This window comes from Oreochromis niloticus, linkage group LG11 (assembly GCF_001858045.2).
Source record: "Oreochromis niloticus isolate F11D_XX linkage group LG11, O_niloticus_UMD_NMBU, whole genome shotgun sequence".
NCBI classification, from domain to species: Eukaryota; Metazoa; Chordata; class Actinopteri; order Cichliformes; family Cichlidae; genus Oreochromis; species Oreochromis niloticus.
Genome location: NC_031976.2, coordinates 9,968,847 through 9,980,883, shown reverse-complemented (window position 1 = coordinate 9,980,883; position 12,037 = coordinate 9,968,847). Strand labels below are relative to the sequence as shown.

Below are 12,037 nucleotides of genomic sequence, written 5' to 3'. Positions count from 1 at the left end.
TTTCATACCACACTGTCACATTAAAATATTCACAGACAGGTTCCCTTTCCTGATTAATTTGGATATTCACCCAGCCTTTAAAAGGACCAAGTTTGTGTGTGTGCAAACTCAAGGTAACAGTAGCATTCTATAACATTTCCTTGTCATACAAAAGGAGCTGATTTGCTAATAGTTACAGTGGATTAATAATGGCAGTAAAGCATAAAATGGTTTTGTTTTTGTAGTACTTGCTGAACTGGAGTGATGATTTTTTTTCTTACAATGGGCTTAGTGAGAGATTTTCATAAGAAGCTGTAGGAGAATAGAGGATATAGGCTAGTGAAAGTAGAAGTACATGATAACCCAGACTGTCTGCTGGCCGACACTCTAGTGGGAAATTCAGGCTTGGACTGAGTGGAAATGGAGCAAGGAGGAGAGAACAGAAATGAGAAGTGCAAAAAAAGAAGAGAAGATAAGAAGAGAGTAAAGCAGCCAAACAGTTCTCACAGGAACATTTTCTTTACTGGTCTGCTGTCTCTTGTTTTAATCAGTCCCTGGAGGTAATCCTGTGTCACCCTCTCCTGAACTCCTCTCATTCTGCCACAGTTTATACTTACGGTCTTTGTGTCATTTCCCTCTGTCTCTTCTTAGTAGCGCCTCTGGTTATATTTTCTCTGCACACCTCTGCTTTTATATTCTGAAACTGGAGAATTAGGTATAATCCTCATTAATGTATCTGTCTCTTCTTTGCACATGGTAATGAAAAACAAATGATTTATTCTTTGTTCTCGTCATAGTAACGCGCTGCTCTAATCGTCTCCTAACATTCTCTGCGTTTGTCCAGTTTGCTGGAGTCAAATCCTTACTCGACTTACTTGTCACATGTTTCCAGCTCTCCCATCGCCATACAGTAAATGACTGCTCTAAATTCTCCCGCTCTCTGTTTGTCCTCTTTGCCCACATAGACAATTAAGCCGTCGGATATTGCCACAGTACGGACACTTGGTCGCCCCCCTCACCTCATCATGCGGATCATGGACTGCGTGCTGCTGCTCTTCCAGAGGAAGGTCAACCCCGTGAAAATTGACCCAGAGAAGAACTGCAACACTCCTTCATGGCAGGAGTCATTAAAACTCATGACTGCTGGAAACTTCCTGGGCAGTCTGCAGGTGCAGTAACATTTATTTAATTTGTATATAGTTAAGAGTGAAGTGCTCATATCTCAACACATGATTCAGGATGTATGCTACATTCTACATAATAGGAAGGACTAAGAGTTTATTCTCTGCACTTCCATAGAAATGGTTCATGTCTTATTAAAATATTTGTTTGTAAACACCTTTTAATTTAAACATAACCCAATGATGCCCTGATTTAAATAGTTTTTTTTCATCCTGATGCAATTTTGGTCTCAATTGAGTACATGCTCTATTTTCTGTATTTGTCCCTTTCAGTATGTATGTTTTTCATTTACTCTGGTTTTGTATAGCTTTGCATAGATTTGCATTTTCAGCATTTGTCTAAATGCACAGGCTGAAATAAGTCCCAGATTAAACCACCGCATACTCATTCTGTTTTTTCTGCCTCTTTTTCCCTCCTGAAGCAATTCCCCAAGGACAGCATTAATAGGGAAACTGTGGAGCTCCTGCAGCCTTATTTCGAAATGCCTGACTACAACATCGAAACAGCCAAGAGGGTGTGTGGCAATGTAGCTGGCCTAGCATCCTGGACCAAAGCCATGGCCTCCTTCTTTTCCATCAACAAGGAGGTCTTGCCCTTAAAGGTAACAAACAGTATTGTAGATCTAGTAGAGTGGTTCCTCAGAACAGCAGAAAGTGAACTGAATTATCTACTATTCCATTGACTACCAATTGGCATCTGTAAGTTAAACTCATCCTTACAAATATGTATTATGAAACACCTCCTAAAATGTGTAACATTAGGGACTATTCTCCCAATCTGATGAATATGAAACATTTCATTCTGCAGAAAAGCCACAGGCCACAAAAAGAAACATATTTCCATTTCCACACTGCAGCAGCAATAATTTGCTGATGGTAGAAGTTCGAAGTGCAGCAAAATTCAGAAGTATTTATCCACTGATTATAAACATTGGGTGCATCTCAGATTTTCAGGGCTTATGTAATTTAATCCTGTGATACAAGCCTGAAAATGGATTTCCTCAGACTTATTGTACTGAAAGACACAAAGTAGAGTCCTGGGTGGGGCAAGATCATACTAATCAGTATCTGTGAATTTAGGTTATCCTATAATGTAGGATTTACTGTGTGTGGGAAAATATAAAAATACCTCTTTTAAGATCTTGCCATCCTCGTCTTTATCCAATACAGTGAAACATCTTGTTGATAATCTGGCATGAGCTGAAAATAAAAAGACTACATTTTACACCTACATTCATGCTTTCTACAATTGAAGGGAAGCAATTTTTTGTATTACATCCAAGAGACTGATATAATCTAGTTTTCCTTATTTATGCAGCAGACTGCACTATTTATTAGCTTTATGTCACTGTTTCTGGAATCCCTGTGAATTATTAAATCCACACACCCAGATCTGATATCTGCAGAAAATATCTGCAAAGTCTTGATTAATACTGCGCAGCATCACACATCACAAGTTGTGTAAGCTAAAAGCTTACCAGCTGAGCCTTCTCTCACCTTCATGCTTAACCCAGAGATAAAATACAAACATACTAAATCTTTATTTTTGTAAAAGTTTTTTGCCATTTTTGACAACTAAATTGATCAGCAAAATCAGCCACTAAAGGTGAAGTAAAATGCTTAACAAAAAGAAAAGCGGTTAAGTGTGTTGTATCCATGATTGACCTTTAAATCGAACATTTTCCTGCTTTGTGGCTCTTATGGGGGGAAAAGGACTTATGACTTAGTAGAGAATATGGAGCTAACATTTTCAAAGTCAGAGAGTGTCTAAAATGTTAATATTCAGCCTTATCTTATTCAGCAGAGTTAATTCATCCAAAACAGAAAATTATTTGGTCAAAAAAATATAGAAATATAGAAAATATGTTTAGAGATAATGTAGCCTAAACACAATGGAAAAGTGGATATAAAGATGCCAGACAGTGCCACTGACCGCTTTCTAACCAGAAGCAACTGAACTTCACTTCAACTAATCTCTCTTTTACTTATCATTTATTTAAAGGGACAAACTTACTTAACTAGTCACCCCCTAAACCGAGTGTCTCTAGTTGGATGAGTGTGCCAAGCTGGGTCAACGGAAGAGGTTACAGAATCATGAGAAGCACCACACAGAGTTGCTTGCAGAAGCTTGTTAGCTACAAACAATACAGAACTAGCTAACAAGCAACCTTTAGTTCATGCAATCAGGAAACACAGCATGGCGCGTTGTTCACACTGTCCTGAATAGCAAAGTGGCAGCTCTTTTAAAGCTGCTGCTGTGATTAGTGCTGTATTCCAGTTGAACCACTGCACTGGGGCAACTGTCCAGTCATTCGTGAGAGCACGCAGAGCAGACCAGGAGGCAGGATGAGAGACAAGTGCAGGCACCAATCATTAACAGGGGCTTGCACGTGCTAATAAGCATACAAAACAGACAGGGCTAATCACGCCAGATGAAGGAGCGAAGTGACCTGTGCCTGTAATTCGTGCTTTCACCAAGACAAAAGGTAAAATTCTTCTGAAGAATCACCCACTCAGTTAACTACAAGTAGATATAAGCTGGTGTGCACACTGTGAATGTCTGATGGGTCATAGTCATTTAAAGGCATTTACAGAGTACATTTATGCTTTTGGAAATGTTGCCTGATGATGACATCTGTTGCTGTCACCCTTGTTGCTAGTTCTCATTCAATGCCTCTCTCTTTTCTTAACTGCATTCTATTCTTTTTGCTCTAGCCACCAATTTCTTTTTCCTCCTTTCCACTTTGTTTCCCTTATCCCCCTCCAAACACACTCACACACAGCTATATATACATACATCAACACACACACACACACACACACACACTGTTTTTCATATGTTTTGTACAACCTCCCTGAGAACCCTTGGCGCTGTTGTTTTATTTTGACCTTTTGTGGAGCACGGCCTACAAAACAGATTTTCTGGTTTCGAGCCCAGTGGTGTGTTCCCTTTAAGCTGGATACAGAGATACAGTTGAATAGACAGACATGCAGAAAGATGAGAAGGGATGTTCCCCTCAGATGTCAATTAATATTAAATAGCTATGTTGTTTCCTTATCCCACACCAAGCACACTCTCAAGGTTTCTCCAAAGCTCTTGAGCTGCTGTGTTTTCTCTGCAACCTTAGCTCTATACACAAACTTCTTTTTGCTTACTTCTGTCATCTTCAAACTCTTTCTTTCTGTGTTTATGTCCATTCTTCTAAAATATGTTACTAACCATTTTCAGACATTTTTGCCTCTATTAGATAGCACACTGGTAAATAGACAGGAAAATGGGGAACAACACACAGCAAGAGGCCATGGGTTAGAGTTGAACCCTGGCTGCTGCATTTAACCTTTGTGGCTTGCACATGCTGTGAGCTAAACTGGCACCTCACTAACCATTTAACTATTTAATGACTTTTTCTCTGTTTTCCACATATTCTTTGTTCCATTGTTTTTAATCCTCACCTCATTAGGCTTCTTTTCTTTTTTTTTTCTGGTTTTTTTTTTTTTTAGCAATCTCACCAGAGAATGTACCATTAACCCTGAAACTTTTAATGTGCAAAAAACAAAGCAAACAAACAAACAAACCATCACAGCTCTCGCTCGCTCTCTCCCCAACTTTCATTGTTTTTCTCTGTCTTTTGTAGGCTAACTTGGCCGTGCAGGAGAATCGTCTGACCATAGCTAATGCGGACCTTCAGAAAGCTCAGGCTGAGCTAGATGCCAAGCAGGCAGAGCTTGATGTGGTACAGGCAGAGTATGAGAAAGCAATGATGGAGAAACAGGTCAGCAACTTCATCAAAACACAACTGTAGTTTAGTTCAGTACACAAAACCCGTGTGTTGCTCCTTTCTACTTTAGGAATTTAATGCCTTTTATCTTTTATTTGAAAGTGCAACAATTACTATAGGGGATCAGCCGTGTTTATATGATGTTTTTTCCCATGTTCTACAAGAAAGCAAAATGTTCTTTGAGAATATTAATGTCCCACTGATGTAATAACAATATTATTATAAACTGCAGAATATACTTTGACAAATATACCATAAGATCTGTGACAACCTGGCAAAGGGAAAAAAGGACTGAACCTTAGTTACTGAAGTGACTGAGTAACACCAGTTAATCCTCTGTGGAGGTCTGTGAGAGCATCTGGTCTGTGTTTTCCCATGTTCAGTACACTTTGTGACATGAAATGTAACATGTTAATGGAACAGCAAGTGACTCAAGAATCCCTGATTAAGAGACCAGGACGGGAACAGGTTATAATGTCATGATTAAGATGCAGAGACTGTTCATCTTCCAGGGCTAAAAGTGAGACTGAAAGGCTCATTGCAAAGGCATTTGGTGTTGATGATGGACAGGAGTGGCTCCAAGTGAAGACCAGAGGCTCGATGTAAAACAGAAAGCAAGCTTTATTAGGAATGCAGTCAAAGTCCATAACTAAACAATAAAAGGCACAAAAAAAACTGGGACTCTTGATGGCTCTCTGGATGAAGGCTGGGAACACTAGGCTCATGGGAGGGAAACAGATAATCTGACCAAGGAGTAAAGACTTTGCAACCCCTGACAAAAATGATGAAATCACCAAACTTGGCAGATGCTCATTCAGCTGTTTTAGTTTGTATAAAATAAGGACATAGATCTAGAGAAGATGTGGAGGGTTAAGGAAACAGTGGTACCTGTAGTAATCAAACCACTCGCAGCAAATCCTAGGAACGAACCTGAGATCTCTGTTTAGAAGAGTGCAGTACTAAGAACAGCTAAGATACTATCCAGGAGCTTTAAGCTCCAACGCCTCTGATAGAGGACCGAGCTTGAATCACAAATACTGACTGCAGGGCGAGTGGGGAATATAAATGCTGACAAAATACTGCTAAAGTTAACATGCTTAAAAATATCATAGCTCAGTCATTAAGATACTGATGATCTAAACAGAATCTGATGGACTGTAATCAAGTGTTTTATTCAATTATGTTTAAAAGGCGAGTTAGATTTGCAACATAATTTACCATGGTGATGTAACTCGGTAAGAAGTAAACCACCTTCATAATACAAAAAACCCGGGGTTAACCCTGAAAGTACCAGGATAAGATGAAATTCTGCTTCATAGCACAGGCCACAGGCCTTTTTTAATATTTCCTCTTTATAAAGTGGTAAAATATATTTTTTTAAAATGAGTCCTGGAAAGCAAAAGAAGTACAGATAAAGTGAAGATAACATTAACAACAATAGCTTGGGGCAATGCAAGCTTCCTGAGATGGGTTAATCTGTCTGCATTTGTGTTTGTGCTTTGTTTGTAATCACAGTTGTGTTTGAGATTGAACACCTAGCATTTTCTTTATTTTGCCCAAGTCACTGTGTTCCTGACACATCACACAACTTCTTCTCTCCTGTGACCTGTTGGAACAGCACCACCTCTCTGTTATAGTCCTCTTGATTTACAGAAGAAGCCCTTGGTTTTTCTCTCCTGCTTAACAAAGCACACACTTCAGCAGTGTGGAAGGGCACTGTGTCCCTCTCTGTCAAGCAAAAAAACCCGAAGCGTGGCTTGCGCATGCAGTGAGGGCCAGTTTGCTGGTGAGCAGCTGAGGGAAGAGGTAGAGGCAAATATTCTTAGATTCATGCGTACTAAGTTAGATAAAGATGGCGGATATGTAATTCTAATGAACAGAGATGAGCTTTTAGGGATTTAATCCACGAATGTGCAGATGGTGGAATAAGACTTGGATAGAGACAGACACACTTGGACAGACAGACAAGGCTAAACAGACACATCAACCTACTGACCTGTTTGCGGGCCCCTTTCCCATCAGACGCTGCTGGAGGATGCTGAGCGCTGCAGACACAAGATGCAGACAGCGTCCAGTCTCATCAGCGGTCTCGCTGGCGAGAAGGAGAGATGGACGGAACAGAGCAAAGAGTTTGCTGTCCAAACCAAACGGCTCGTGGGTGGGTTTCACAGCAGGTTTCAAAAACACAGATTTAGCCTCTGCACCATAATAACAATTCTCTATCATAATAATATAAAGTTCTTTGTGTGATATGGGAAATGTTCTGTGGATGAATAATGTGGAGTGAAGTGAAAAATCTCTGTCTGGTGATGCAGTTATACTTGGAGTAATAACCTTAATGTGTCATGTCGTTATTGTATGCTAATGCTTTTAATTTATCAGCGGGATGGTCGTGATGTTACTGTTCGACATGGAATTTCTTGCACTTTTAAAATTACTCCACTAATATTTAGGCATGTTCTCATTTCAGTGCATAGGCAATGCCACATCTAATTATAGGAATATGTAACTGATATACTGATGTGTACTGCTAAGTATGTACACGTAACAACGCTTCTTCCTGTTCCAGGTGATGTTCTTCTGGCCACAGCTTTTCTTTCTTACTCAGGACCTTTCAATCAGGAGTTTCGTAACCTTCTGCTGAACGACTGGCAGCGAGAGCTGAAGCAGCGTTGCATCCCGTTTGGTAACAACCTCAATCTGACTGAACTGCTCATTGATGCGCCCACTGTTAGTGAATGGAACCTTCAGGTCAGTGATCTATTTTGCCAACTAGGGATGTTTTTACATATTAATGCCAGATGTAAAGTATATGAAAACTCTGGTATGCCTCTGTTTTCACATACAATGCCTTTATTGATCTAGTTCATTTGCCTGAAAGTCTGTATATGTAAAAGACCTTCAAGTTCTGCTTGTTTCCTATAGAGACAGCTATATGTAGTCATATGCTATCTTCATGCTGTTTTCATTTAACTATGAACTCACAATGCATTATTTGAATTAATAAGTACCATATTTTTCGGACCATAAGGTGCACCGGATTGTAAGGCGCATTAAGCAAAACTAAACAGTCAGATAAGTCAAACTTTACTCATTCTTCTCATTCTTCTTGGTTCCTCCACTTTCATACCATTGATTCATTAAAGGGAACCCCAGCTATTAAGACATGTTTGTGCTAAAATATGCACTGTGCTTTCAATAACATATATGTTGTATTAAAATACGCCAAACGTTTTGCTTTTAAGCACATTTTATATAAAACCATTTGCCAGTAGGCCGCCATTGTTATTTACTTCTCAATGCACTCTGGGTAGTGACGTCATAAGGTTGCGCCACATCGAGTTCAGTTAGCGGAGCACTGGAAATGGCTTCTGTTCAACCTTTCCAGTTAGAACCAGAGCAATCCGAGAGAGAGAATGAAAATAGTCAACCAGTACTTAGTTTAGATGAAGATGAAAACAATCTGTCACACGAGGACATGAGAGTGAGGGAATACTACTGGTGTTTAATGTTGAATTTTCTGGCAGTTGCTCTGTTCCCATGTTGTTGCAGTATATTAATGACTGTCCTGGTATTGTGGATAGATTATCTCAGTTGTTCTGCTGACTGAAGTTTGGTCCGTTTGCAGCATCCTGCCATGCCATTGCATTTGTCCCTAACCATTGGGAACCCTCGCGTTAACTTTTATCCATTGGAAGAAAGTTAGCATTCATCCTCCAGCTTCACTGTGTTTGTTATGCTAACATAGCTGTGTCGCTAGCGATCACGTAGCACATCATTATATACCAGCTATCCTAACTTCAGTAACCCTACAAACATCACTGCTGTTTAGTTTTCAGTCTTCATTTATGTTGGAAGCAATAGCAGAGCTGTACGTTTAATTTTTTTCAGAAATTTCTGGTCAGAACATGGTTTAGATGGAAACTAGCAAGCAAACTTCCTGCTAACCTCTAACTCCGTTAAATCTTATAAATTCTGTTTTTATGGATGCCTGGATGTTAAACGTAATTTTCAAACCTGGTAAATCAGCAACGCTGATCATTTTCTTAAATATGAAAGAATTTAGACAGTTTTTAACTCTCAGTGATATCGGAGTGTTTGTTCAACGCTGACGGAGTTTTGGACCCAGATTACTCCGCGAGGCTCCTGACTACGGTTGCCATAATGCTCTGACAATCCATCAAGTGATGCAGCTTCATAGCTTACCAAAACATACATTTTGAGTGCTGTGTACCACATAAAAATCGGTTCGAGGTCTGTAAGCACAACCAGAATTCATACATTTAGTTTAAAGAAGTTTTGTTAATATATGGGAATCTAACTAGAATTGCTAACATTTTTGTTAGCTTAAGTTGTTTTAATGTTTGTGTAAATGTTTATGTTAACAGTCATATTTTTTTTACCCCTCAGCAGTAAAAAGCTGATGACGTGTTGTTGTCAGTCTGCTGGGTCACCGAGGGGGTGGTGTGGACGCCCAGTCTGTAAATAAGATAACTTGAAAACCAGACAATTTAGAATTTTTAAACTGATACCATAGGTGCTACTAAAAGGCTGATGGGTAGCACTGGTGGCTGCTAGTATTTTTCTATTTATTTTTCAAACGAGGATCCCAGGAAACATTGATTGCTGGACTATTTGTCATTGGTGGAGATACTGTTAAGCATCGAGATTGACCCTCACCATTTATTCATGTTGTGTCTTACAGGGTTTGCCAAATGATGACCTGTCCATTCACAATGGCATTATTGTAACCAAAGCTGCCCGCTTCCCCCTCCTTATTGACCCACAGACACAGGGAAAAATCTGGATCAAGAACAAAGAAGCCAAGAATGAGCTACAGGTTTGCAAAACTATCTTCTACAACTTCGTTTCAATGTCTGAAGCCTATGAAGGTTAAATGAATGCATCCATTCATCCATCCATCATGCAGCCTTTTGCATTATACCAAGTCTTCTTCACTATCCTAATTGTCCTGTGCCCATTTTGATTTTTAGTGGCCTCTAACATCAGAATCAGAATCCTAGAGGAAATTATGTGTTCACAGTTCCAAGTAAGAACATTAACTATCAAGTTAAAGTACCAATGAAATAGTACAATGTAATACTCATTTACAAAATAGAACAAAACAGCTCTAATAAATGAAAATAGCTCCAATTATAAATATCCCGATATATTAGACAAAGCTGAAATTGCAGTGCCCTTATGTTCCTGTATAAGATGTGCATATCATAAGGGTGTGCAACTACTGCAGTGTGTACTGGTGGTTTAGATTAATGAATTTTACAGAGAGAGAGGCACAGGCAGGAATGATTTCCTGTGTTATTCAGTGGTGCATTTGGGTAATCTCAGTCTCTCACTGAACTGCTGCTGTGACTGGCCAGCACGTCCTGGAGTGGGTGGGAGGTATTGTCCAGCATTGTCCTTATCTTGGACAACATCCGTCTCTCTGACACCACGTTTAGAGAGTCCAGCTCCATCGCCACAATGTTACTGGCCTTGTGGATCATCATTGCTTGTTAGTAACTGTGGTCCTAAATTCTTTTCTGCCCTTGGTCCTTCCTGCTGTCCAGTATACAGAGCACAATGTCAAAACCCCCCACAAAAAAACTACCACCAATTCTGCAGATATAATAAGCTAAGCAAAAGTCGCTGACCCTGTTAGGGGCAATCTCTGAGCCGAGTGAATGCATTCTGAAATCCCATTATGAGCATCCTGAAGACACATTTCCTCCAGCAGTAGGTTTCAACCCTTTCTTCAAGTCACATCATTAGAAAAGGTTTTTTTTTTTTTTCTAAAAATGGCTCACTTAAAAAGCAATTCTTTGTTAGCTTGAGTAGTCAGAATCCGCACATACAGGCTGACCTTTGTAGCTTTGAAGGAAAAGTGAGGAAACCACACGTGTCTTCTCCTCCTGTTGGAAACAAATATTATTCCTGCCGAGGTCACATAGGAAGGTTATTGTATTGTACAGTAAAATCAATATATTTTTGTCTGTTTTGTAAAATGCGTCTCACATTTAGCCCATTTATTTCATATCCTCAGGACAATATCAGGCTCTGTGGTGGCGGTCATCCAAACTGCATATTGAAATCAGACAATTACCATTTTAAAATTTTCTTGTCTGATCTCAGATCACCTCACTGAATCACAAGTACTTCAAGAACCACCTAGAGGACAGTTTGTCTCTTGGTCGACCCCTTTTGATTGAGGATGTGGGGGAGGAGTTGGACCCTGCGCTTGACAACATACTTGAGAAAAACTTCATCAAAACTGGCTCCACTTACAAGGTAAAAACACAGAACGAAATAATGCATTATACCAAGATCCACGTGTTAGATTTTACTTTTAGTTAGAAGGGTATGAAATGGGCAGGCATGTTCAAAGACTAGTGGTCAGTATGATGGGACCTTGCCAGCTTCTCCTTGGCACGCCAGCTGTCACACCTGGACTGACAGGGCTTGATAAGCTCAGACAGAGAAAAACAAGCTCTCTCGCTGACACTGCACAGGTAGTGTCGGCTGGGAGAGAGTTTTGAGTATGAGTATCATTGGCAGCCAGACCACATTTCCTAGATCATATTAATTATTTTGGGACAGATTAAAATGTACTTGGTAAGTCTGGGAAAATGGTTTACACTGTGCAGTGTTCACTGTACTTTTCCCTCCTTTATTTTGCTGGTTTTTATAGAAGGTCGGCATCATTAGATCTTGTAAAAAAGGCACAGTTCTTTCTCTTGACTCTAGCTTTTGTATTCAGACAGTTTTGAAAGCTACATTAACAAAAAATCAAATAAAAAATCAAATACAATAAGACATAGTACTTCAGTCCTTTTAAGACATACTCAGCGAAACAAACATTCAGTATGTCACCACTTGGAACAAGGGCAAGTGTCGATACTATAACAGACTTCTGTTGCATAATGAAACTTCCTTTTCTTTTTTATTTCCATCGTTTTTGTTGATGCCAAACAAGTTACATTCGCCACATAAATTAAACTTAATCAGTCGTTAAAGTAATATCAAATTAAATACAGTACACAAAGTGCATTCGGTATCCTGTATTAGCTCACATTCTAATGCAAAGGATTTCAGGCTGCG

The 12,037-nt window shown here is 39.5% G+C and overlaps 1 protein-coding gene across 2 annotated transcripts in view; it reads left to right on the top strand.

Annotated features, from left to right (window-relative positions):
* dnah5 (dynein, axonemal, heavy chain 5) overlaps nt 1-12,037 on the top strand; it is an 89,100-nt gene that overhangs the window by 50,379 nt on the left and 26,684 nt on the right. For both annotated transcript variants that reach the window (XM_025911408.1, XM_019364787.2), the window contains 7 exons: nt 945-1,148; nt 1,583-1,762; nt 4,796-4,933; nt 6,962-7,097; nt 7,509-7,690; nt 9,645-9,779; nt 11,072-11,227. In XM_025911408.1, the coding sequence (XP_025767193.1) occupies nt 945-1,148; nt 1,583-1,762; nt 4,796-4,933; nt 6,962-7,097; nt 7,509-7,690; nt 9,645-9,779; nt 11,072-11,227 (1,131 nt within the window). The remainder of the gene's footprint in view (nt 1-944; nt 1,149-1,582; nt 1,763-4,795; nt 4,934-6,961; nt 7,098-7,508; nt 7,691-9,644; nt 9,780-11,071; nt 11,228-12,037) is intronic.